The sequence below is a fragment of the Ixodes scapularis genome, unplaced genomic scaffold (genome assembly GCF_016920785.2).
Source record: "Ixodes scapularis isolate PalLabHiFi unplaced genomic scaffold, ASM1692078v2 PGA_scaffold0__279_contigs__length_252992795, whole genome shotgun sequence".
NCBI classification, from domain to species: domain Eukaryota; kingdom Metazoa; phylum Arthropoda; class Arachnida; order Ixodida; family Ixodidae; genus Ixodes; species Ixodes scapularis.
Window position 1 is genome coordinate 71,752,885 of NW_024609835.1, and position 27,156 is coordinate 71,780,040.

Genomic DNA, 27,156 nt, shown 5'->3' on the forward strand with positions numbered 1-27,156 from the left:
TCGCATGTGTGCATCTCTCAATGCTTCTACAGTCGGCTGTTAATATTTGGAGTGCTCCAACTCTGTCAGCGCTAGTTTCTCTAGATTATGCAAATGGGATGCAACACTAAACCACATATGCTCTCGCAACAAACAGTGCTCTGCTGAAGCACGCACTGTGGAATCTACTCTGGCTTTATAATGCAGCACAAAATAGTTGACGCCAAGTATAGCTACTTTTGTGACTCCGTTTTACCAAAAGCTCTGCCGAAATTAACTTGCCACCTTATAGGTAGTGCAAAAGAACCTCGCGTGCTTAACCTGGAGAAGGGCATTTTTTTCATACGTCAATTTTTTCTTAAACCAATACCTTCAGCCTCCTTGAAATGTTAACATCATGTGACACTCAGAAGAACAGTAAACCCCTTAATGTTGGCGAACCTTTAATTTTCGCGGCCTTTAATTTTGCGGAATTCAGTGACTGCGATTATGTCCTCTGTGACCGATTCGAGAAGAAATAGGGGCCACCAAGATAAGGGGGTTTTACTGTCCATCGGAGGAGAGAGGTAGTCACATTTGTTTGTATGCAAGAGTAAAACCAACAACAACAATCATGGTGCCGACACTTTGTGAGCCTATCTGTGTCTATTGAATGATATCAATTTTGTTTTTGTTCGTTAAAAATTGTTGCCTGTCCACTGTGGGATGTCGTCTTCAACACGAGCAGTGGTTTTCCTCTGAAGCAGGCAGCATGGACGCGTGCCGCAGCACAACATAGTTTATTTGCAGGTGGTACCGCAGTTTGAAGGATGGTTCGCACAATATGGGGGAATCGCAATTCAATGTTCTACCTCGGGCGTAGACAAGATTTGCTCATTCTAAATCATTTTGTCTACAAATCGGGAACTTGCAACGAATGTACTTGCATGGTTGGAAGGGCCAGACAAGCCTTGCGAGCGCTTCGTTTTCTAGCCTCTCAGTCCTGAACCTACTCACGCACCACATGTGTAGATGTTCCAGTACGTGGGAGCACTTATTTGGAAAATGGTGAATGGCAACTGTTGTTATCTTTAAGGTGGACTGTATATTTGCAGTACTTTTCCTCACTTAAAAATATGTCTTACTAAAAATATGTAGTATAGCCAATGACAAAAAGAGAATGGCTGGAGCTCCAGCACATGCTTGTGCTTTTCACCCCGCTTTAGACAGATGTGCTCGCTCCAGGCTCATCAGGCGCTGAAACGTCATCGAAGGTAGCAGACGGGCTGGAGGTCGAACAACGGAGACTTCTCCCTGCCTTTCTGATGGTGTCAGTGAGCATGTACTTCTATACTCTAACTTAGCTTAACCTGCACAGAGCTGAGTAGAATAGGCTTGGCAAGTGCCCTTATTGCATATGCATTTGTACAGCTGAGGCACTTTCTAAATCAAGAACATTGTGTACCTTACCTTCAAAAACACATCATTTTGGGGGTGCAAAAGTAATTCTAAGGCATATTTTTGTTTGTATTGTCCTATTACGCATCGACTCCTTCAACTTAATGCGGAGTCGACCCAGCCTCTTGAAAAATTTAATGCTTGCCAGGTAATTGTTTTGCATTTAGTTGATATATCAGTATTCAGTTAGGTATCCCAAGTCATTAGTCGTTGAGGTGGAGTCTCTCTGTAAGTCAGTCATGTTTAACAGTCATAGAAATGCTTGTCAAATAATGGCACTGTCGAGGACATGTATTTAGCTCGAACAATCGCTGGGCACAAGCTGGTCGTGTGGTTACAGCAGGGCCGTACCCAGAAAAAAAATTTCGGGGGGGGTTTTCGGGGACAACGGCGGCCATTTTGAAAGTGTCTATTGTCTTATTTTCGCCTATGAATCATGTGCATCGGTGGCATATAATGGAGAGTTACAGCAAACCGGAGAACCGGTCCCGGTTTGGTACCCGGTAGCCGACCGGCGCCACTGCGCGTGCGCAGAGGTGGAGATTAAAATCGGCTGGCTGCCAGTGCACCGACCAGGGCCGTACCCAGAAAAAAATTTCGGGGGGGGTCAGAACCCCCTATCCCCCCCCCCCCCTGGTTACGGCCCTGGGTTACAGGCAACAAACATCCCGGTTGGAACGTCCTATTTCGCAATGTAGCTGCAGACTAAATGAGGGCCCCACTCATAAACGTCTATACTTTTAGTCTCTTTAAGCTGGACCACTTTTGAAACTACAAGCCTTTGCAGCAAAAACAGCATGACGCATGATTATAAGCTCGACGTACCATGGCGTCCAACTAGAAGGTCACATGGCTTGCTTTGTGCACTGAATTTGCAAGGATGGCTTGAAGCTTCTGTCGTGGTTAACTTTAAGCTGAGATAGTTTAAAATAATGCTCTCAGTTTTTAGTGTTGCCCGGCATGGTTAACAAGTTGGTGATATAGCGCTGCATTGAAAAGTCTGTGCATTCATGACTGTATCACCTTATGAATGCAAGCTACCTATTAAACTCTTCGTTTTTCAGAGAAATGAAATGCACTTTGCTTCCAATTGCACCCGCTTCTGTAACTTCATGGTATGAAGCACCTTATGGCTGCAAGCTCTGACCGATCTTGTTCTGTGGTCTACGCAGGCCCATATGAGGGAGTCACTCCGAGAGCCTCACCAGAGTTTCCTGCCCGTGGTCGTTCTAAATGTTTTTGTTGTAGGTATGCATCCTTTCTGTCTTTCCCTTAATTGTACTCAAACGTCTTCTTTTCATTGTCGCCGATTTGCCTCTAAATTGGTTAAGCACACAAATGCACGCTGTACAACTGTATTGTACATATTTTTTTCAAGGTAACTTTTCTTTGCCAAAGTTAGATTTTTTTATGAAGGTTAGTCTTTTTTGTTTTTATTTTCAAATTTATGTGAGTTTCCATGGGCAACACTAAAACGTTATGCCAGAAGCAAGGACAAGTTCACTGCTCTAACTTGTTCTCAACTGATTGCAAGAAATTTTGTTAATGTCGTGAAACCTCTTTCCAGCACTTGCTTGGCAGCATGAAAACAAATTATACATGGGACATACTCTTTTTTAGACTGCTTGCTCATTCTGCAGGTCTGCCTTCTATAGATGTCGTGCTACTGGAGAGCAGGTGAATTCGATTGTTGGTTTTGCCATTGCTTTTTTTTTAGCCGTTGTCTTAATAGTTCTTTTAAATTTAAAAATTTTCCTAAAAAGCAAGTTGGCAAGAATATCTAGTTTGACTAGTTAGCTGAAAATAGTGATCTAGTACCCTTTAGTCAGTAAAATAGATAGTGTGTGCCGCTGTTAGTGTCAAGTAGAGATGCACGCTTTTTAGGCATTTTGCGCAGGGTGGTACCAATTTTTATTGGTTAGCCTCTTGGTGCGCCAACTAAACTCTTTCTATCCAGACACCTGCCCTTTGCTTTTATTTGGCAGGCTCTGGCAATAAAATAATATAGTGTTATTCCTCGGTGGCTTAATAACCTAAAGAAAGAAGTTTCTCCATGTTTAAACGCAAACTTTTATAAAGGCAAAAATGAAATAAGCCAGTAGCAGACGGCACATAGCCTCAACAGTGCTCCGCGCCAACAGCGTTGCGTCAAAATAGCGGTCTTCTCCTTTTTGCTGCCTTCTCTCTCCCTCCTTCGGCGCTCTCCTCCCTTTCCTCCTCTCCGGCACCTTTGTCACCACACCCACTGGCTAAACTCTCCCACTATACAGCTCTGCATTGCAGTAGTAGTTTCTTTTTATAGTCTTTAGAGTTAAATGTGAATATTTGACAGAAATCTCCCAGGTTGGGGTGAAAGAGGGTTAAATGAATGCATTTGATCATTCGCCTTAATTCGGTACCCATCATTTCAAGGCCTGTGTGGCCTCGTCCTGGGGTGTGCCTATGACAGTGGCTGTGAAGGAGCAGTTTTTTAATAGGTACAAGTACAAAGTATAAAAACAAAAGGATCTATGTGCTGATCACGAAAGAATATGCTAGCCATTCTAATGTAGCTCTGCCAAGTACTTGATTGTGATTTGTTTTTATTTCCAGCTACTTGGTTGCCTCAAGATCTGGAGATCCTAGTGGCCACAAGCTTGGACTCAATCTTCTTCTGTGGTCCGGCCAGGACCATGGGGGAGGTAATCCCAGCAACAAGAGCATCACAGTATCTCCCTGCCTGTGACTTTCGATTAGCATCACGACAAGGGAGTCCTCATGCCACCAAGTGTTAGGTATGCTACTCGAAATAAGCATTCTTACCTATTCTTGAAGTGAAACAGCAAAAGCACTACTAAGCCTAAAATGCAAAAAAACATTCAAATCTCGGGTTGGATGGAGTTCCAATTACAAAAGGGCGTCTGCAGACATGATTCACATGTGAACTTAAAGCCCACGGGTGTAGGTTCGACGGAGTCACAGAAATAACTTCCCGCAGATGGCTTCGCTAGTGCTATACCCAAACAAATTCTTAAAATAATCATTGTGTTACGTTGGTGTCATCAATCTTATGTACCTAGCCCACCCAGCAGCCGGGAGATGTGAAATATAAAAAAATGGGAACTTGCACATTGTCAGCTCTGCAAAGATAATATATTGAACCGAGCGTAGCACGTTCAACTTAAGAAAGCAATTCAGTGCAGGCCTAGTTTTAAGGTTCACATATTTGTTATTGCCCTTCATAATGAAGTAAAAACTGCTTAAGTTGTGGCCCACTACAGGCTTTCTATTAGTGTTAAAAAGTGTTATGGCAGTTTGAACAGCTCGCTCCAAATATTTTCTTGAAATGCATAGGTTTATGGAAATTATTATGTGGATGTTTGCAGACAGTCATGGTGAGACCAATCTTTAGTGCCAAGTGTTCCACTTATTCAGAGTTGGTTGAGACTGTAAATATTGTAGGTCGCAAATTAAATTTTTATGGTATGCAATGGGCACAATCATCCGTAATGACTAGCTCTACCTAGGGGAACTTTATACGTTTACTACGGCAAGATGGTTTCGCAAAACTAAGTATTTAGTTTATTCAACTCCTGCACTAACCTTCTCTCTAGAAACTTTTTATATTCTTTACGATGCTGAGTTAGGATTCTGGAAGTAGTTTTTCTAGAACTACGCTAGACATTTCCAGTTCATCATTTTTCTCGCCAAGCATTCGAGAGAGCCAAACCCTGTAATATATGGATGGAACTCGCAGAATGATGCGACTGGCAGTTTGAAACATTCGGCACTGTAACAGTAACAATGACATGTCACTTGCCTATGTAGTGCTCATTTTCACAGATCAAACTGCTTTTTCCGTCTGCACTCATTTTCAGTGGACTCATTCAGCGAACTCGCACCCGAGACTGCAGCGCTGGGTTCTGCGAAATAATTTGAATGAATATAGATGCAGCGGGTTTCTTTGAGTGTGCGTCTAACACGTATTCTTCATATTGAATCTGCTACTGTATTTATGACCATGTCCTTAATTGTATCCACATTCCAGCTTATTTTTATTTTGACATTTGAGTTTTCTTCAGTACTTTTCTCAACATCTGTGCTTGTTGAGCCGTACTCAAGACCATACATCTTGTCTTTCCCTATTACATTAATATATAAAACTGTTGATGCCGAGTACGTACCGAATCTGTCGTGCGAGTTCAATAAGAACCAATAGAAAGCTCTACAAAGGAAATTTTGTTAAAGGAGGCTGTATAAGCATTAGAATAGCACATGCCATGCTAAAACAAAAAAAAAAAAAATACAAATTCTTGTTAGGTTGGCAAGGATGACACTGCTGTGCTGTTTCTGATGTGTCACAAAAAAAAATCAGTGCCTTACAGTGTTCCTTATGGAAATACAAACTGTCGAATTCGAAGCCTAGAAGTTTCATTCAAGAATGTTCCTCAATACAAATGTATTTAGAGATCTGAGCCACCGGCTCATACATGACTATGTGGCGAACATTCATTTTCATGTGCATTATAGTTTACAAGGTCTAGTCTGCATTGATTTATTGCATTCATGCTGAAACTGGGAGGGGTTCTCTGGGTATGAATAAAGATATAAACATTTCTTGAAATCAAAACATTTGAGAACGGACAAAAGAAAGGATCTGAGAACCTGATCTTAGATTCTCTTTTCTTTTTCTTCTCTAATTTTCACTTTATTTCACCTGATGCATTTAGTTTTTTTTAGCGCAGCTCTTAGCGCCCGTTTCCGCGTTTTGCGGCGTCGCTGTCGGCGTAACCGCCCAACTAAACTTGGCAGGAAATTGAATTAATGTTGCGGTCATGTGACGTTAATATTTCCGCTAAGTCTAGCTGAGAAACTGAATTTTTTATGGATGACATGACACGGTCATGCGACGTCATTTTCCCTGCTACTTTTAGCAGAAAAACTGCATTTGTGTTGAGGTCCTGCATATATTTTTGCATTCATGCTGAAACTAGGAGGGGTTTCCGCGCTAAATTTAGTGGAAAACTTAACCCGCTAAATTTAGTGGGCACATTTTCCCGCTAAATTCAGGGAAATTTCCCGCTAAATGGGAGGGAGCCGAAGAGTAGTAGGGGAGGGGGAGGAGGGGCATACCCTCCCATACTCCTCTTCAAGATCTGTGCTCTAATTTCACATTACAGAGTATTCTAAACGTCTCATATTTCATCTCATGTTTATTCAACTTTTATATTGCAGGTGCGCTTGCAGCACAAATCTGGGTTGTGCTGATCCTCTACGCACAAGTTGGGAACTCCTGAATGGCAAGAGTGGGAGTTTGGTCTGACAGCTCAAGGGACACCATTGTTCAGTATTGAATTTTTAATTATCTTCTTTTGAGCAAAGTTAAGCTTTGCTGCTTGCAGTTCTTCTAAAAATAAATACCTGCAACCAAATTTACCAGGTCACGACATTTTGCCTCTGCTCTTAGTGCTCCTGGTGAGCCTTGGATAAGAGCTTACTGGTGTGCAAACATCATGTTTGTTTGAAACCACTCACTAATGTAGACTCGCTGACATCCAGCATTCCAATGAAACGCTGGATGTCCACAAGTCTTTCTTGAACAATGCAAGCGGGAAAGGAACCATACAATTGTATCGTATTTGGGGACATTCTAGAGAGTGTTTTTTTGTATGTTTTACAGACTTTAAAAAAGCCATAAAATCTACATTTACGCGGTCTGTGCACGTGAGTTGCATGGCCAGGGCGGCATAGTATAAAAGACTAATTTGTAATGTTCAGTCGGGTTATTACAGAGATGTGCCAGACTTCTTTCAGAAAACTAGATGGAGGTTCATTCTAGCGTAGTTTTATCCCGCAAACCTAAATATCCCATTCGTTTTCCACAAAGATATAACTAAACGTGAGAAAACACAAAAAAAAAAACCTCCTACCAATAGTGACATCGTAAGAAGACCTTTCAGCCGCGAAGCGTTTGTCGCTTAAGGGCCGCGCGTCCAATCGCAAGTTTTCTAGGTATATTCTCTCGCATTGGCACCAGTCGGGACACATTTTTTTGCCCTTTTAAAAAATAGCATGTGCGTGCATAGCTTTGATAGGTGCTGAAGATGCGTGAGCAAAGATTTCGAAAGCTGCTTTTGTGACGTCGCTCTCCAGGGAAGTGCTTTCACAGCGCTTTAAAAATGACTCTATGCAGCCTCGATTCATAAAATTACCAAATAATTTTGATATTTGAGATTCTGGAGGTCATATGAAGAAGATTTAAAAGTGTTTTCTCAAATACAAAACCGCTTCAGCCTCTCTCTAAGTATAGTATGTTCCTGAAATTTTTAATCAGTGAAAATAGATTCATGGTTCTAATTAGAAACTTGCTAAGCGTCATCAAAACACACTAAATCAACTTTCTTTGTGAAGATTTAAGACAAGAGAAGCATTTTATGGCGTTCTAAAAAAATGGTCAATTTGGACGCGTTTCCAGACTTCGGTTTCTTACCAGAGCGCATCTTTGCACCTGCGGTCCTGCTGCCCGGTGGCCGCAGTGCGAAGCCGACCCCTCGCCTCCCTCGTAGGAGGGAGGGAAGCAAGGCGCACATGTGTTGCGCGTCTAATCCCCTGGGGAACAGGACTGTGGGCGCAGACATATGAGCTCTGATAAGAAACTGAAACCTAGAAACTCGTCCAAATAAAGCGTTTTTACAGAATGCGTAAAATGCTACCCCTGCATTATATCCTTCTAGAAAGAGTTGATTTTGTGGTTTTCAATGACTCCGCAAGTTTCTAATTGAAACCATATTTTCATTTTCACTAATTAAAAAGTTAATTGACAAATTGTATGTAATTATCTGACTGATTGTTACGATTAGGTCCCTATACTATGTACACCTGGCCGTATAACTCGCCTGCACAAACCGCATTAATTTAGCTTTCACGACCTTTCTAAACATATACGTAAAGCTTAAAACTAAATCGCCCTGTACAACAGTGACAAGGCGAAACCAGCATGGTGGAGCCATACGGCTCCACCATGCTGGTATCGCCTTTTCGCTGGTATAGGATGTCCCATATTACGTTATGCATGTATGGTTCCGTCCGCCTCCATGGTTCCGCCATAATCCACTACGCCGGTATAAGATGTCCCATAATACGACACGCTTGTATAGTTCCGCCTACCTGTATCATTCCGCCTTAATCCACTATACTGGAGCCGAGGTTTCGCTTGTATAGGATGTCCCATATTACGGTTACGCTTGTATGAGCCTTTTCCAACATCTTTCCATCATCGAAATTTTCCAGTAGGGCACGTAATGTACATTTGGTACTATAGTGCATTCAACGCCTCAACCTACAGCTTGACGCGTTGAATGCACGATGGCCGTGGCTCTACCTCCCTGCAATCAACCGCCTTTATCAAACTGAGCACTTGCTTCTCCACGTAGCCTTTAAACTCCGCCTCGTGCCTGCAATGTCACCTCCGATTGCTGGCTGAATCGCCTCAACGTTCACCGAACCTCCATTACTTCTGAAGCTTTTCTACGCGATGAATATACTCAGTTTCGCTTTACGATAGACCGCAGCGGGAGCTAAAGGGACAACCTAAAGAATCTTGCTCCGGGACCTTATTACGTGATTATGCGCCATGGGCGTCGCTGGACAAGTCGTTTCAGGTCACGTAACAATTCGACAGCACTATAAATTCAGACGTCACTGAGGCGGCAGTAGTGCAGTCTGAGGTCACATGACACTCAGACGGTATTAGATTGGTTTGCCTGGATCGTAGTGTCCCTGCGGTCTATTTGCAAGGTGAAACAGACTATACAAGACTAATATTTGAAGCATAATCACTTCCAAAGGTTCAAAACACGATTCATCGGTTTACGGTGCCGTTGAAACAGAAACAGAAAAACACAAAGGGTTATATAGCAGGCATCAACACCGAAGGGGGGATTGCTTGATCATTCCTGAATATGTCCAACTGGACCCACATATTACAGCTGCTTGGTGGCTTGGTCCTAAATAAGCCTTCACTAAACTGCCAGAGCTTCTACCGTGATTTGAGAATGTTGAATACGCATTTTCATATAACCCGATTTTGGCGACGATACTTAAAAAACATTGCGCATGTATCTCAGAAATCTAGTCAAAGATGTGGCTAACATTGCATACTTGATTATTAAAAATACTACAAATTACGAAAAAGTATAATTTTAAAATTGTTGTTCTGTCTTTATCGGGATACATTATTAAAACTTCATGTATTATACATACCAGCTTCCAGCCGCGTTGCACCCCAAAACGGCACCCTTTGAATACTGGAGTACCTCAACCAGCCTATGTCCACCATCTGACACGTCCGTGACTATCTTTCGAGTGACACCAGGGATATACCTTAAATCGTAAAACACGTGAATTATCGGTCAGGCTGTATTTCTTACTAATGGCAATATATGTGATTGCGGTGCTACATGATTAGTTCTTGCATGCTTTTCTTTATATAGCAATATTATGTGTTGGGGGAAAAGAACACCTGAGGATGCAGACAGCCCTTTATTTTTTGGCCAGATCAGCTAGAAAACAAAATTGTATAATCGGCGCATATTAATCCAAGTGTGCGTTGTGGAGTGCTGTCTACACTGCTCAGTGACTCATTCTACCCCTTGAGCCGACCGGTGATAAATAAAACACACACAAACTGCAATTGAAATGAATTTCGGTGATATCTCTTGCGAACCGTCCTTAATTACCTTTAAACCTCGTTCCTAAACGCTTTTTTTTATTGCCTTCTGTTTCTTTTTAAGTTCAATATACATTTTACTTGCCAAGTTCACTTGGAGTGGGAGATTTTTTTTCTTTTTTGCATTCGCGATCTGTGGATGTTACGCTGAAACCTGACGAGCTGAATGCTTGCGGAATCTTTGGACTGTGTATGAGCCAACCAAATACTATGTAACTACAGCTGTTCTATAGCGCTAGAAATATTTATAGAACCCCGAAGCAGCAGATGACATGGAGCAGACACCGCCCTCCGAGCCGCCAAGGCGTCGCCGATTGGGTCAGGGATGCGTGCAAAGGTGCCTGTGCGATGCATCGCTGCCGCTTGTCGTCGCGTCCGTCGGCTCTCATGAAGAAGCAACGGTGGTTCCACGCCGTTGCGATGCTCTGGTCCCAAACTGGAGCAAATGGATTTACCCTATACAGTCCGCACTGTTGCGCCGTCTTTCTGGCGGACCGAACCCCGACACCTAGAAATCTGCCTGTGCTTAGAAGGCGTGAGGATAGCTGGGTGATGAGGATGCGCGTTTTTCCTCGATTCTCTATGCAAGTAATGGTGATGTTCCCGACGGCTGCCTTGTTTGAGGCCTAACGTGTCTCAAGGGCTTCTTATCTCACTTTTTCTTTAAGTGTGCTCACTAGAAAGCGGATCCGGTGAACGCGTGTTCGGTGAACCTCACAAAGAATACTTATGACTTATGGACGAAAGGAGATTTATGAAGCCAACATCTTGAAGTTAATGTGAGAGTACAGGCGAGCTGGTTTGAGACATAGAAGCGCTGAACAAAACAAAAAGAAGGGACATAAAACACAAAAAGGCTGTGCTGCTCGTCCCTTCTTTTCCTTGAGCCAGGGTTACTATGACAGCATTTTGGTATGCCATTGTTACATTAAATTCACTCTACGTTAAACAAACCACGTCATCTCTAACATATATGAATTTGTTTAAAAAATAGGCTGTGTTTTGGCAATATTAATGTGCGTTAGACAATAAAATATTCGGAAAAATTGTTATATATTCACTCAGGAGGTCCTTTAATTGTTTATTATATTGTGTTTATTATACATCAAGGGGTACATTGTGCTGTTTGTTATTCTCGCATTAAGATAAAACAGCGCAAAAGGTACAAAACGAAAAGACAAACTGGACACAACAGAGCGCTGACTTGCCACTATATATTTTTACTGAAAGAAAAGGAGAAGGACAACGCACATTGTTTCACAGGCACTCTTTACGTGAACTGAAAGGTGCCCTCCCACTGTGGCTCTGAGAGAGTACCTGTGCTCACGGAGCCTATCGTTCAGGCAGGGTCATTCCACGTGAAACGCCCCAGACGTCGCGGTCAACCAGCTCCGATTTCTAAAAAAAAAAAAAATTCATGGGCTTCGGCCAAAATGTCCGTAGCCATACCCCAAAATAGTTTTGACTAAAAAAAAATTTGTGATGACGTGAGCGAGATTTTAATTTTTGAAAACAGCGTGAAACTAGGCATCACTCAATAATTTACGAAAAATCAGCTTTTTTATGAAACACCCAACAATATCTTCTTTCTTAAATTTGCACAGTTTTCGACTTACAATGTGGTTGGGTTTGTGCAGTTTTGTTTAATTTGAATATTCTTTTTAAAATACATAATTTTCTTCAAAAATAAACATTTTTGTCATTTTATTAAAAACTATATAATTGCACCCGGGACCTAATATAACTTTTTACTGGCTGCCCTCTAGGTATATAACCTGTAAAAATATTTTAAACCGCTCAATTAAACATCTTGCAGTAAAAAAAAAAATATCCTGAAGTTGCCAAAAAGTGCGTTTAGACGCATAAACTGCCGTTTATTCCACTCTGAGGTGGTCCAAGTAAAAATACAAAATATAGTGGGTTTGGAGGAAGGATTAATCGTCTTTTGATTCTGAAAGTTTAATCAGAGTAGTTTTCGTTTAAAGCGAGAAAACAATTTTCGAACTTGAACTCTCGCACCACTACCCGGCGTCGCTTCTTAACGCCTCCTCGCCGCACAGCACGCCACCTGCGGCGATAGCCGAAGCGATTAGGTCCAAAGAAAAGCGGAGTTTGCTGCCCGCTTCCCTTCGTCCCTCTTTTCTGGCTGTAAGGGAAGAAGCGGCGGGTATCGTGTACGAATCGGAGGTGTCGCCAGTGCGTCGCCATAGCAGGCACGTTGTCCCCTTTGTGCCCGAGGGCGGCTCCTCACACTCCGAAACGCGATGCCTAATTGACGAGCGGCATCAGCTGACATGGACTTCTTCATGCCATGCCAAAGGTCCCATGGCGACCTCCGATTACTAAAATAAAATTCACGGTTCTTCACCATAATGTTTGTTTTGCTTCTCTAACATATTTTTGACGAGAAACAAATTTCATAGGGTGATGGCGGTTTGAGGTCGTAAAAAAGGAGTGAAACTAGGAGTCACTTATTAATTGATGTAAATTAAGATATTTTTATAAAACAGTGGACTATTTTTTTCCTAAAAACAACATGGCACTTTGATTGTTGTGTAATAAAGATCATGGATATTCGCTTGAAGCAATTAAAAAAAGTAATATAGGAGAATTTTAGCATTTTTCATAGTTTGGTTACAAATTATCTCTTTGCTGCAGGTGATTAAAAATTCTTATTGGCAACCCTGGGAATATATTGCACAGACCAAAAAGTTTCGGGCCGTACAACTAAATATCTTTCAGAAAAAAAAACTTAATTTGTGCAAAATTTTGTTCTGCCGTTTAAAGAGCCGTCAATTCTGCATTGCGGTGGTCGAAAGAAAAATGCGAAATATGGTGACTTTTACAGAAGACTTTGTTGCCTTGAAAGTTCTTGAAAGTTTAATTAAAATAATTTTGTTCTAAATACAAGAAAAAAAAAACATTTTGAAGTTGAGCTTTTACGTCCCAACCTGGCGTCGTTTCTAGTGCCTCTTCTCTGCACAGCACGGCACCGTCGAGCCCGGCGAAGCGTGCGACGGTGTAACGGTCTGCCCACGCAGGTAGGGAGCAGGACCTTGAGTTGTCGGGTACATCTTGGTGAAAAGGGGCTGTTTTTCACTCTTGTGGCTTTGTGGCTTTTCCCATTTCGACCGTTTTACGTGGCGATGTCCTCCTGTGATCTTCCAGTGTCTTGATGTCAGGAGATGCTTAGCGCTGTCGGTTCAGAGCATCCATTAGTAATCTAGCTGTTTCCTACATACACAACGCGATCACTCTCTCTTGTTAACGTCAGGACAGATGTAAACGGGAGCACAAAAGACCAGTGAACGGGCAATCTCAAACGACAAGGCGATGTGGTGTTGACGAATGCGCGCCGTTGAAGGCTCACGCGTCGTTTGTGTTCAAATCGGCTTTGAAATGACAAATTCTTGCGTTGCTGAATATAACGTAAGTCCAGCACGTAGCGTAGATGGTGACGCAGGCTTAAAGTTAGGGATGCCACGAACTTTTTGGAGTCGAAGTTTCGATGATCGAATCAAGAGTTTCGAAAGGTTCGAAAGATTTCGAATTTTCGAACTTTCCATATCGAGAAATTCGACGGAAGTCGAATTTTCTAACTTGTTAAACTAAGAAGTTCGACGCTTTTCGAATTTTCGAACCTATTGCGCTGCGAAATTCGATGCCTGTCGAACTTTCGAGCTTGCTAGACCAAAAAAATTGATGATTTTCGAACTTTCGAATTTCTTGCACTAAGAAGTTCGAAGCTTTCAATTTTTGAACCTCCTACGCTAAGAAATTCGATAATTTTCGAACTTTCGAACTTATTAATCTAAATAATTCGAAAATTTGTCGAACTCTCGATTCCTAAAAAGTGAAAAGGTAGACGAACTTCGAACTTTTACCCTAAAAGTTCGAAGTTTGTCGACCTTTGAAAGACCGGCCGGCGGTTTCCTTTGGATTCAAGCAGTGAGGTACATTCGTAATTTTTTCTTTGGCAATATTACATGGGGTGCCGCATTCCTTGCGAAAGACAATGCCGTTTATTTCAATCATCTGGCGTGCTTGGTTTTAGAAAAATAGATTCCCGAAGGAGCGACGAAGGGCGACGGGTTTTTGACAATCGTCGTTTGTGCCATATTTGAAGCGTGCTATAGCCGAAGCTATTTATGGTAGAGATGTTAAACTTTTTAAGAATAATCTATATATAGCCTAGGTGAGTGTCGTCTTAAGATATGATCATTGTTGTTAGAGACGAGTTTCGAATAAATATCCAAACATGTACCTACGGACAATTACGCCATAAACTCTGTAATTTTTTTCGTCTACATGGTTTGGCGTATCGCAATTAAATTAACACCAGAGACACTACATATCATTACCATCTGCAGAATACAAAATAATGTGTTTATTGTGTTTTTCACGTTGAAGACTAAATTAACTGATGGGAGAAGATTTCTAAAATTGTTCAAGTCCAGCGCGTCATAAAAAAGAATATTTTTTTTTCTCATTTTACGTTTTTGGGACGTGTTTCTTTTGGCCTGTAGACATTTTGGTAGGAGAAACTTGTTTCATAGCTCTGGGCCTCTGAATATGCAAGAATGCAACACTTCCGGCGGGTTCTTGATATTTTTTTCTTTCCAGCCTTTTATTTTTACATTTATTGCTACGTTTATTTTTTTATTATTTTTTTTACCAATGGCACAGTTATTTAGGTCGAAAAGACATAGCTTTGAACTTTCGAGCCACCAAGCATGTGACGAGCAGTGCCCCCTGACAACGAGTTTCTAAAGGCCTGTTCACACATGCAGCGGAGCGCTACAAGAATAGCGCTGACCTCGTGCTAAGCACGTACCGACGAGAGCTTTCACCAGCTTTCTATCGCACCGTCAAAACTGTTTCTCATAGCATACGATAAGTACCTCACGGCACGTATGCAGCGTTACATCAGCGCTTCACCGCATGTGAGAACCGGCCTTAGCAATGACCATCTACGCGATCCTTTATGCAGTAAAGAGCGACAGTAGCTATACATATGCATAAATAATTTCAGATTAAAATAAGCTAGACCATGCCCTCTTTCCCCATATTGTTTTCTTTAACAGTCCGAAATATCTATGAGGATGGGGGGGGGGGGGGGGGTAGAGACTGGAGCTTTCCCCCTCCCCGTTTTTCCTCTTCCGACGCTCCTGGTACGGTAGAACACTCCTCGACCTCAAGTTGCCTCATCTTCTGTGCTTTTCGATCGGCGTTTCTTCCGCTCCAGAAAATAAACCTCCAAAGCAATTACAAACAAAATAATTCAAGGTGCAGGGAGCTGGTGTATGTTGATCATGATGCAAAATCCCGAGACTGGGAATGAAATTCGCAAGAAATAGTGTAAGAAGAAAGAAAAAAGGGGAGGGGACAACGTCTCAAACTCAGCTGAGTTGAGTTTGAGACGTTGTCCTGTCCCCTTTTTTCTGTCTTCTTACACTTTTTCTTTCAAATTTCATTCCCAGTTTCAGGATTTTGCATCATCAATAAACTGAACTTCCTATATGCCAGCGTCACTCGGGCGGCGTTCGATCGGATTACTACTAGCGTGCCAGGGGGTAGGGGGCAGTTTGCCAGATTACTTCAAGGTTGTTCTGAACCTCAACCACCTGCCTGCCCCTGGCCGCTTCGAACTGGATGAGTATCGTTAAACAGTGCACGTTCGTAGGATCACTACTTCGTAATGCACGTAGTCAACTTTCCGCGGGGGAAGGGGCCCGGTCAGGATGGTGACGACCGATGATGGTGTTTGCCCGATGGTAGTCCCCCGGGAAGTCGAATAAGAAAAAAAAAACTAAAAGTTGTTCGATCCCGCTGGACACATTACGACGTCGGTAGGTTTACGGTGGCCAGTGTGGCCACGTTTATTTTTAAAACAAAACGACAAGTCAACGGTAATATACAAAACTTCCAAAATTAAAACCCCGTACTTTAGTCCCCAGTCTCAAGAGCCGAATCCCCCGAGAACCCTCTCGGCAGCCCTTTTCTAGCCTCGTAGATGCCTCCTTTCCCTCCAGAGATGGACCAATCACTTCAAATTTCACCACTCCCACGTGGTACACTGCCGTCCAATGGTCGGCGAGCTGTCATCCTGTCGCTGTAACCGTCAAACCTAAATTCCCTGTAGAGTTGTTCTCTGCAATTTTTCCAGTCTGACTGGCGCCAACCGCTAAGTTATTGCATCGGGCAAAAAGCGACAATTTTACACTAAGCGGCGAAACCCTCTATATACAGGCACATTCGGCTAAAAGCCACAACCAGCTGCAAGAAGGGATCTGTCCGAGCAGACTACCGAAACCCGAGACGTTTCTTAACGACTGCGGGGAAGCCGCTCCCCACTCCCGGCCGCTCTGCCCCCGCAAATGCTCCCTCCAAAACGCCGACACTCACAAAGAAAGCTAAAAAAAAATAAAACGATGCCGACGCAACTGTATAAAGATAGACTTTTCTAAAACAAATCTTACTTATTTCTAACAAAATCCTTCGTTACTTAACACCACCCCACCAAGAATGTTGCAAGTACACTTGCTGTTCGCGCAACATCTGTCCCCCTTTTCGAGACAGACGCGGAGCATACGAAAACAAAACAACAACAAAGCAGCTATTCCCCCTGCAAAAAAAAAAAAAAACCTGTTGGGCGACAGTGAAAACCAACACCAGAAAAACAAACAAGCAAACACAGTCCGGTGAGACCCAAACCCGTACGTTCCAGATTGCACCATGACCAGTATTTATACAAAAGCAAAAAAAAAAAAAAAAAAAATAACGTTGGCTACAGGCAAGGAAATGCAAACGCGAACAGAAAAAAAAAAGAAAAGGTTTGCTATACCTAGCCTATACCCGAAACTGTTTCTCCATGCCTGCGCGTCCCCTTCGTCTCAAATGTCTCGTGTGACCGAGGCAAAGGTCTTACCCCCGCACTCAGACACGCGGAGGCCGGTTTGTTCCCGGAGTCCACGGCTGTATGCACTAATCCAGGGCAGTTCTGCTTAAGGTGCCCCAGCCTCCCACACGAAAAGCACCCTTGCGGTCGAGGTTTCTCAACCCTTCGCTGGTCGCCCCCAACTTCCGCAGGCCCACCCCGCATGTTCACCTGTGGCCCCTCGGCCGCTCTCTGGGGCTCCCAGTTTCGATCGTGCTGACTCTTTTCGAATTTCTCGGCAAGTTCCGCTACTTCCTTTGGCCTTAGCCATTCTTTGGTTTCATTCTGAAGTACGTAGGCCCGGACATCATCCGGCATGACATGTTTTAGCCGATCTGAAAGGATCAGCTGCCTTAGATCATCTAGTGTCTCTACTTCGCGGCTCTCCATGTAGTAGCCGAACATGGTAGTCAGATCGGTAGAGAACTGTGCCCACGACTCCTCTTCTTGCTTGCGCGCGACATGAAACCTCCGCTTATACTCATCCGGAGTCATCCTGAGCTCGTCGAGGATAATGTCTCGTAGCTCCTTGTACTGCAATATCCGTCCCTCTGCTCTGTTTGCCACAACGGCGCTCGCTTTCTCGTTTAGAAAGGGCAGTATGAGTGCCCCGTGTAGGTCCTGTGGAACCTCACAACTCGCCAACATTGTTTCAGCGCCTTTTAACCATGCAGGTACCAATGCGTCCGTCTCGGGCATTGGCGCCAGCACCGCACGTAGCTCCTTTGCATACCGTTCGACTCCCCCTTTACCCCGAGTGTTCTCTTCATGAGGCTGCCCCGTTATTTTGAGCTGCTCTAGTTTTATTTTCTCGAGTTCTATCTTTAGTCTCATGAGTGCTATCTCAGCACTAAGGTCATTCGAATCTGTTGGCTGCCCTCCCTCACTGGTGCCACCGTCTGGTTCCCAGTTGGCGCCACTGAGCGAAGACCCTGGGGTCTTCGATCTAGTCTCTCTGGTCATGGTGAGCCTCGGAGAAAACGGGAATGGGACTCACCCACTGTTGCTTGGCAAAATCCAATTAGCTGCTCCTCTAGTCGCCGCCACCCACTTGCCGCAGTGTCCTCACTCGGCCTGGCGATCGTGCCCGTCGCCTGGAAGTCTCAGCTCCTTCTTCGTTTACCGAAAAAAAAGAAGAAAAAAATCACACAGAAAAAAAAACGCACAATTTTCTGACACCACAACGAAGTTCAGCACTGCAGCGACGATCTCGTCTCTCCTCTTGAGGCTTGCCCCGATCTTCTGTCGCCGCTCGCTGAAGATGCTTCGCCGGTCCGCAGGTGAAGCCACAGGTCGTCCTGTTCTCCGACGTAGATGACGCCCAGGACCACCTGTCAGCTGCCACCACTCCTTTTGGGTAATTGTACCCCCCCGGGCTTCTCGCGTAGATATTGCCATAGTCCTCACTCCGGCAGGAGCGAGCCTTGTCCACAGTCCAGCAGACGACTTCTTTGGGTAACTGTACCCCCCCGGGCTTCTCACGTAGATATTGCCACGGTCCTCACTCCGGCAGGAGCGACCCTTGTCCACAGTCCAGCAGACGGGACCCTTGTCCGCAGTCCAGCAGACGCGACCCTTGCCCGCAATCCAGCAGACGAAACACTTGTCGCATAGAGCCCAGGTACGCTCCGCCGCCTCCGTTAATGCCGTCGTTTTCGCTCACCGCCCGTCGCAGGAAGTCAGCAGGATCCTGTCGACTGCGCCAGTCAACTTTCCGCGGGGGGAAGGGGCCCGGTCAGGATGGTGACGACCGATGATGGTGTTCGCCCGATGGTAGTCCCCAGGGAAGTCGAATAAGAAAAAAAAAAAAAAAAAACACTAAAAGTTGTTCGATCCCGCTGGACAAATTACGACGTTGGTAGGTTTACGGTGGCCAGTGTGGCCACGTTTATTTTCAAAACAAAACGAAAGTCAACGGTAATATACAAAACTTCCAAAATTAAAACCCCGTGCTTTAGTCCCCAGTCTCAAGAGCCGAATTCCCCGAGAACCCTCTCGGCAGCCCTTTTCTAGCCTCGTAGATGCCTCCTTTCCCTCCAGAGATGGACCAATCACTTCAAATTTCACCACTCCCACGTGGTACACTGTCGTCCAATGGTCGGCGAGCTGTCATCTTGTCGCTGTAACCGCCAAACCTAAATTCCTTGTAGAGTTGTTCTCTGCAATTTTTCCAGTCTTACTGGCGCCAACCACTAAGTTATTACATCGGGCAAAAAGCGAAAATTTTACACTAAGCGGCGAAACCCTCTATATACAGGCACATTCGGCTAAAAGCCACAACCAGCTGCAAGAAGGGATCTGTCCGAGCAGACTACCGAAACCCGAGACGTTTCTTAACGACCGCGGGGAATCCGCTCCCCACTCCCGGCCGCTCTGCCCCCGCAAATGCTCCCTCCAAAACGCCGACACTCACAAAGAAATCTAAGAAAAAAATAAAACGATGCCGACGCAACTGTATAAAGATAGACTTTTCTAAAACAAATCTTACTTATTTCTAACAAAATCCTTCGTTACTTAACACACGTTAATGACCACCCCGGGATGGCGGTCACAATTACTGATCTATTGTTACACGTCACTGCACTGGCAAACATTCCAGCACATCCGGGGCACTCGTCGTCTCATTTAATTGCCTGACCAACTTCGCGCAGTCTAAATATCACACCCGAACTTTTCTAAACCTGATTTCGTGAAAACCAGCGAGGCGTGAAAACGTTATTTGAAACTGAAACTGTGGCGGAACATGAAAACCGGACTTCGAACTTTGCGCACTTGGACTTAAAAAAAAATCAAAAACCTTCGAAGTTTTTTTTTTTTTTTTCGAATTTAGCTTTAAAAGAGAATCGAAACCTTCGAACTTTTTGAATTTTATGTAGAAAGAAATTCGAAATCTTCGAATTTATCGAATTTTAGTTCCAAAAAAATTCGAAACAATCGATTCTCGCGAATTTCAAATTAGGGAAGTTCGAAATCTTCGAATTTATGGAACCTCAAGTAAACAAATATTCAAAATAATCGAATCCGAACTTTTAGAAACCTTGAAAGCTTCGAAGTTTTCGAATTCGAAACCCCACGATTTTGGAAAGTTGCGAATTTTTCGAATTCGAACCTCCCTACGGTAGAAAATATCGAAACATTTCGATATCGAACATCAGTTCGGTTCGAAAATATCGAAACCTTTCGAATTCGAACCTAGGGTGGTTCGCGGCATCACTTAAAGTGATAGTAACCTCTTGTCCCTTTGACGGGGACCGCTGAGCTAAATCTTGGAGTGAGTCCAGCTCGTTTTTCTTCAACCATTTCTTTCGGCACCCAAAGTATTGTTATGCCCCCGATGTTATTTTTGGCCCAGGTAAGCAGCTGCTGGGGGTCATGATTTGGTTCTCGAAGGGACTTTGAAGACTGGCCTTGCTGCCAGACGCTTCACTGTACCCCCGACTTCGTCACGAGCACTCTTCCCGTGGGACGTTGAGTAAAAATTCCTTTCAGCGGAAATGCCCAAATCATTTTCGCGTTGACAGAGGTTTGCATAGTTTTTTTTATTCTTGTACTGAGAGGACGCACCATCTGAGAAGTATTGAATTTTTCTTATTTGCGGAAGGTCTTGCTTCAATATATTAATTACTTCATTCTGAAATACAGAAACTGCCACCGTGTCGTGTTCTTGGCAGTCAGAAATAAAACTGAATGATTTTATAGAAATCTCTTGGGTGTTGGCTTTTTGTTTGCGAAAGTAAATAACAAAAGGGTGTACTCCTGTTGTTATTACTCCTGTTGTTTGAAAGTAAATAACAACAGGGTGTACTCCTGTATTCACCCAGTGATAGGATTCCGGCGCGTCCTGCACGTTGAAACTATAATGTTCAGCGAAGTCCATGAGTAATGTTGCCTCGTGTTTCCTATGTTTGCTTTGCGCTCTCGCAAATATCGTGCCTCTTGTTTGCTCACAAAGTGGTGAGCCTTCCGTGCCTTCAGCATATCTAAGAATTTTTCGCAGAACTCGTCTGGTGACAGAACAATGGTTTCCAGTTCGCAACGCACCCCGCTAACCCACTGTTGCACATGGACGTAATCCGCTTTTTCCGGGTCAAGAAGTCGAGTGCTGCGGAGCAAAAAATCACCAAAATCGGTACTTGGGCATTTAGCACACCTGTCAAGCATGCACTCTTCATTGTGTAGATCACATACTCTAGTGGATATAAGTTCTTCGGTGCTTTCGTCTAATCCTGTAGCATGAAGCATGAGCTTAAAATCTTGGTGTTGCATGCACGTGCAAACTGTGTGAGTGCCGCTCGCCCCTTCTAGGACACATTGTGAAGGCCGCAGACTTGCGAATGTTGAAAAGCCGCACCTGAAATGCGCAGCTTTTTTTTCCCATTCCTCGTGCATTTCTTTTGAGTTGAGCAACAACAGACGCTTTTGGCGGCCACATAGCACGTCCTTTTTTTCGGGTAGGCAGTACGAGACAGCGTCGTCCTGGTAGAACTCCATGATGGAGGCCTTGACTTCATCGCTGAGCGGGCGGCCTCTTCTTTTTGGCACGGTGCCCTATATTCCTGATTCTGACCTGACCTTTACGGCTTGACGCGCTTGTCGTTCCGAGGCTCCAAAAAAGTTCATAATCTTTTCGCGAGACCAAGAGGGTGGGGCCGATGTTAGAAGTTGTAATTTTTTCTCTCTGTTTCTCTCCATGTCAAACTTGTTTTTTACATCTTGCATGAAGGACACGTAGTCACTCAAAACAAAATCTTCATCCTGGTTCGGCTGAGAAGTTCGTTTCTGCTTTACACCCAAAGATGTATAAATTCTTCTTTCGGCAGAGATTTTAAGTTTTCTAACCTTCTTTTAGGCGTATGTCTCGCGGCTTGTTCGCCCTCGTTTTTGTTGTAGAGGGCTCTCTCCAACGGCGGCAAAGGCCTCGTTGACGCTCTCAAGTGCTACCTCGGGGTCATCATGCTCTGAAGGGGCATCACGAGCCAGAGGTGGTAGTGGTGCTTGAAAAGTAGGTCTCTTCTTCAAATCGAAACGATTTCGCCGGCATGCTTGACAAAGTCGGTTTCCAGGAATAAGGTTTAAATTGGGGTGCGCATCTGTCAAGGCTATTGTAATGACAGCTGATCCACGGCGGATTTGACGTGTTGATAGAAAAGGTTAGAACACCACTTGGGTGCAATCAGTGATGTGTAATTTTTAAGGTATACTTGATAATGATGTGAACACACTGTTTGGATGTCACCTTGTGGGCGCCCGGAACGGAGCGAAAAGAGCCGCCGATCCGTGTGCGTCAGGTCTTGAGCGTTGATGAGGGACTGCGTCTTGGTCTGTGTGGTCACATGGCAACCCCTTGCACCAGGGGAGCATGGAGGAAGTTCGGCTTCTGCAAGCCATATCTGCGTGCTGCGCATAAATGACAAGTCGGGCACATATGCGCCTTACGTGCAGAAGCTAGCCTTGTACGCAAAACGCCATTCGGCTTCGAACTTTTATAACGCTAATTAGTTTGTAACAGGTATAAAGTGAACCATGTGTATTTAATATAAGCCAACGCAATCTTCCCTACAGCTTGGGCTTACCGGTGGCTCCGAGGCGAGAGTGCCGGCCTACGGATGCCCATGTGGCGGGTTCGAATACCGGCCAAGGTGCCCGCAATCTGACGGAGGCTTATTGCGGAGAAGGTGCCGTGTAAAGGGGTGTCCAAGCAGGACACGGACAAAGCGCACGACTCCGACAAATCGTGAAAATTGAAGCGGGCGCGTCCGCTTCAACTTTCACAATCTGACGGAGTCGTGCGTTTTGTCCGTGTCCTGTTTGGACACCCCTTAACCGAGCTTTCGGTTGCACGTCAAAAGATCCCCAGGTGGTCGAAATTAGTCCTCCGTCCTCCGCTGAGGCGTGCCAGATGCCCGTCGTTGGTTTGGCACGTAAAGCCCCAAATTTGACTTTGACTTTGAGCTTGGGCTTATGCATGTCTAACGTAACACATACTACATGTACGACGAACTGCCAGCTTTAAAAAAATAGCTAGTCTATTTGGTTCGAAAAAGTCATGAATTGAGCGGCCGCAACTATACAGCTACCGTGACAGTAGACACGAGTAAACACGACACAACTATCATTGTATTGTACAAACTAAAGCCAGTTTTCCTACATACCCTTATCAGCATCCCCAGGAATCGTAGATTGACTTCTTTCTCCAGAGAGACCAGCTTCATCCATCGTTACACCACCGTACAACGTATTTGACGAAAAATGAAGTTCTTTCTTCGACAGATTTCCGATCTCAAATGGTCGTTCAAAAGCCAACTTCTCGCTTGTCAAGCCCTTTCTTAACTTACTAGCGCAGAAGCGGGTTCCTCAAAAGGCAACGAATGAGTCTCGATACCCAGTGTCAACAGTGCGGACACGTGCCTTTGTTTATTCATTATTTCCGATGGCTCATGTAAAGATTCCCGCACTTACAATATTCACCGAATATAATGCTAGAAGCGCAATCTTGGCTTGTGACGATGCTTCAAGCGTCCGAGTTAACATACTGAATCAGCGCGTTTCAGAGCTTTGATCACGCGCCTTCAGCCTTCACTGCGCTCCAACTAAGCGCGATCCGGATCATAGTTCCGCTTTTCACCGCAGCATGCGTGACGGCTAGATTTCGCGGCAATATTATCGTGTTTCAGACGTCCACGTCAGCTGATGCCGCCCGTCGATTAGGCATCGCCTTTCGGAATGTGAAGAGCCGCCCTCGGGTACAAAGGGCACAACGGGCCTTCTATGGCGACGCACTGGCGGCAACTCCGATTAGTACACGATACCCGCCGTTTCTTCCCTTACAGCCAGAAAAGAGGGACGAGGGAAGCGGGCAGCAAACTCCGTTGTTTCTTTGGACCTAATCGCTTCCGCTATCGTCGTAGGTGGCGTGCTGTGTGGCGAAAAGGTTTTAAGAAGCGACGCCGGGTAGTGGTGCGAGAGTTCAACCTCAAAAATTGTTTTCTCGCCTTAAACAAAAATTACTCGGATTAAACTTTCAGAATCAAAAGAATATCAATCCTTCTTCCAAACCCACCATATTTTGTATTTTTACTTGGGCCACCTCAGGGTAGAATAAACGGCTGTTTGTGCGTATAAACGCACTTTTGGCAACTTCATGATTTTTATTTACTGCAAGATGTTTAATTGAGCAGTTTAAAATATTTTTATAGGTTATATACCTAGAGGGGCAGCCAGTAAAAAGTTTTTTAAATCCCTGGAGCAATTATATATATTTTAATAAAAAAATATTTAAATTAAACAAAACTGCACAATCCCAACCACATTGTAAGTCGACAACCGTGCAAATTTAAGAAAAAAATATTGTTGGGTGTTCTATAAAAAAGCTGATTTTTCGTAAATTATTGAGCGATGCCTAGTTTCACACTGTTTTCAAGAATTAAAATCGCGTTCACATCATCACACATTTTTTGTCGTCAAAACTATTTTAGGGTCCGGCTACAAACATTGTGGCCGAAGCCCGTGAATTTTTTTTTTTTTTTAGAAATCTGAGGTGGTCAAAAGCAAAAAACGTCTGGGACGTTTCACGTGGAATGACCCGGCAGCGTCCGGCTTACCCAAAGGCCACACGAGAGAGGAATTCTGTACACAATACCCAGTGCACAAGGCACAAACTGCTTGGCGCGCTTCTTACTGCACGTGTTCCTCTTGATTCCCTCTGCCTTCGCGTTGGCTAGGGGACAAATCTGACTCGTTTTTTTGTAGGGCCGAAGAAACGACAAGAATTTATTTTATTTATTTATTTCACATACTGTCAGTCCCGAGTCGGGACTCTTACAGGAGTGGAATAAAAGTGAAAGCCGTTTACAAATCCCTGTAACGCCGAATTGGAGCGCAGCTCTTGAGGAGGAGTAGGGAAGGGTACTGAGGGGGGTCACGTCACCTGCGGGTAGTCACGTGACCCCCGGGGGGTCACGTGATCTTGGCGGAGGGGGGGTCAAGTGACCTCAAAAGGGGGGGGGGGGGGTCACGTGACCTCGGGGGTCACGTGACCCCCCCCCCCCCGGTCACGCCGACGCCGACGCCGCTCAGGCTGGAAACGGGCCCCTAAGAGATGCGCTCTAAAAAGAACAAAAGAACAATTCAGCAATGGAACACATGGTACAAAAGCACACCCGTTCATTCACATAACGATCATGCCAAAATACCTAAATATCTAGAAACACGCTTAATGAAGAAAATAACTTCTCTGCATCTCGACATGCGACAATACTTTCCGGCAGGGAATTCCACTCGCGTATTGTGCGTGGGAGAGAATTTTTAAAACATTCCTTGTTATATCCGTATTCTTGTATATGTCGACTATGTTTGTTTCTTGAAATTGTAGATTGGTGAGTCGTAATATAAGATGTTTTGTCAATGAAAACAAGGTCATTAGGAATCATAAATAGAAGTTTTAGACGCTTGGTTTTTCTCCTATTGCTAAGCGATGGAAGACCGGCTTGCGAACAAAGCTTGGTAGGGGATTCAAGTCGGTGATAGCTAGAAAATATAAAGCGCACTGGAAGTCGCTGGACTCTTTCCAGTTCCCGCACAAAATACATCCCGTAAGGATCCCACACTTCTGACGCATACTCAAGTAAAGGCCTGATCAGCGTTTTGTACGTCGTCTGCCTTGTTTTTACGGACGCAAACTTAAGGGATCTTCGGAGAAAGCCCAATCTACTATTGGTGTTTTTAACTATATTATGGACGTGCGTACTCCATTTTAGGTCGTTTGTGATCGTGACGCCAAGGCATTTGAATTCATTCACGCAAGACAGCAAAGTACCATTGAGTTTGTAGGGAACTATTAATGGTTCACGTTTCTGAGTGATTGTCATATACATACTGTTTTTTTTTGTTTTTTTTTTTAGATTTAGAGACATTTGCCAAGTGGCACACCATTCATCTATTCTAGTCAAAAACCTGTTTAAATTCTCCTGATCAGAGGCCGCATGAACTTCAGTGAATATAAGAAAATCGTCCGCAAAGAGCCTATACTCCGTTCCACCTTCAGTCCGAGCGCAGTGGACGCCACGAGCTATCCCAGCTGATCAGCGCCGGGAGAAAATCGCGTGACCTGCCGGTTGGGCAGAGCGACACAGAGAGCTCAAGGTCACATGACACTCTCTCAACGCTGGATTGGCTGGGATGGCTCCTAGCGTCCGCTGCGCTCGGACTGAAGGTGAAACGGAGTATAACATGCACTTCTTGATCCCCTATCAGATCATTCCTAAATACTTAGAACAACAACGGGCCCAACACGGACCCTTGAGGAACCCCTGACGCAACATCACACATATCTGAATAGCCATTTTTGATGATTACATAGTGTGTACGATTTTTTAAAAAAGGTTTTAATCCAACCTAGCAACTAAAATTCCGTAGCAGTTTCCCACATTTTTGTAGGTTATGTGAAACTGTAAATACGGAATAACCACTGGCCGCTTCCTCTCCCTATCACATTTTGTGGACTGGTCATCCTTTGTTCTCCTGAGCAGGGTGCTTGCCACGTCAGGCAACCGTGTCGATGGATAGCCGGGATTTTGTCTAGTAAAGAGCTAGAATTCCTGAAACTGACAATGAAAGGTCCAGCGCGTGTAATAATGCATCGCTTTCATCGGTAGAAAATGTGCGTGTGAACGTGTGGAACAATATGCGTTGTCTTTCTCCTTTTCTCTCAGTAAAAATACATAGTTCCGAGTGAGCGCTCTGTCCTGTCCGGTTGGTCGTTTCCTTTTGTACCTGTTTGCGCTGCTTTATCTCTTTATGTTTAACAACTCTCCCTCCAGTCCAGCTCTCAACCCTACTACTGTTATTCTCATAATGTTGCGAAAAAATAATTTATAATATTCTTGTGTTTCGTAACTCCATCCTTGGGCATAAACATTCCTGGTCTTGATTACGGTATTTCACGCTCTCCTAACTCTATAAACAAACCTTGGTTCTTGAAATTAGTTAGACAAAAGAGAATCGCTGGAACTGAATAACCAGTAGAGCACGATTTATATATCTCTGTCATTCGTTGAACTGATTTACAGTACGCCAATCATTGGTACCCAGAGCGCAT

General features: G+C 44.2%; 1 protein-coding gene across 1 annotated transcript; it reads right to left on the reverse strand.

Annotated features, from left to right (window-relative positions):
- Positions 1 to 16,967: 16,967 nt before the first annotated feature.
- On the reverse strand, positions 16,968 to 18,023 carry LOC115324737. Its single transcript, XM_029985370.2, has one exon. It carries the CDS (start codon positions 18,021 to 18,023, stop codon positions 16,968 to 16,970), a length of 1,056 nt encoding a protein of 351 aa, XP_029841230.2.
- Between the last annotated feature and the right edge of the window lie 9,133 nt (positions 18,024 to 27,156).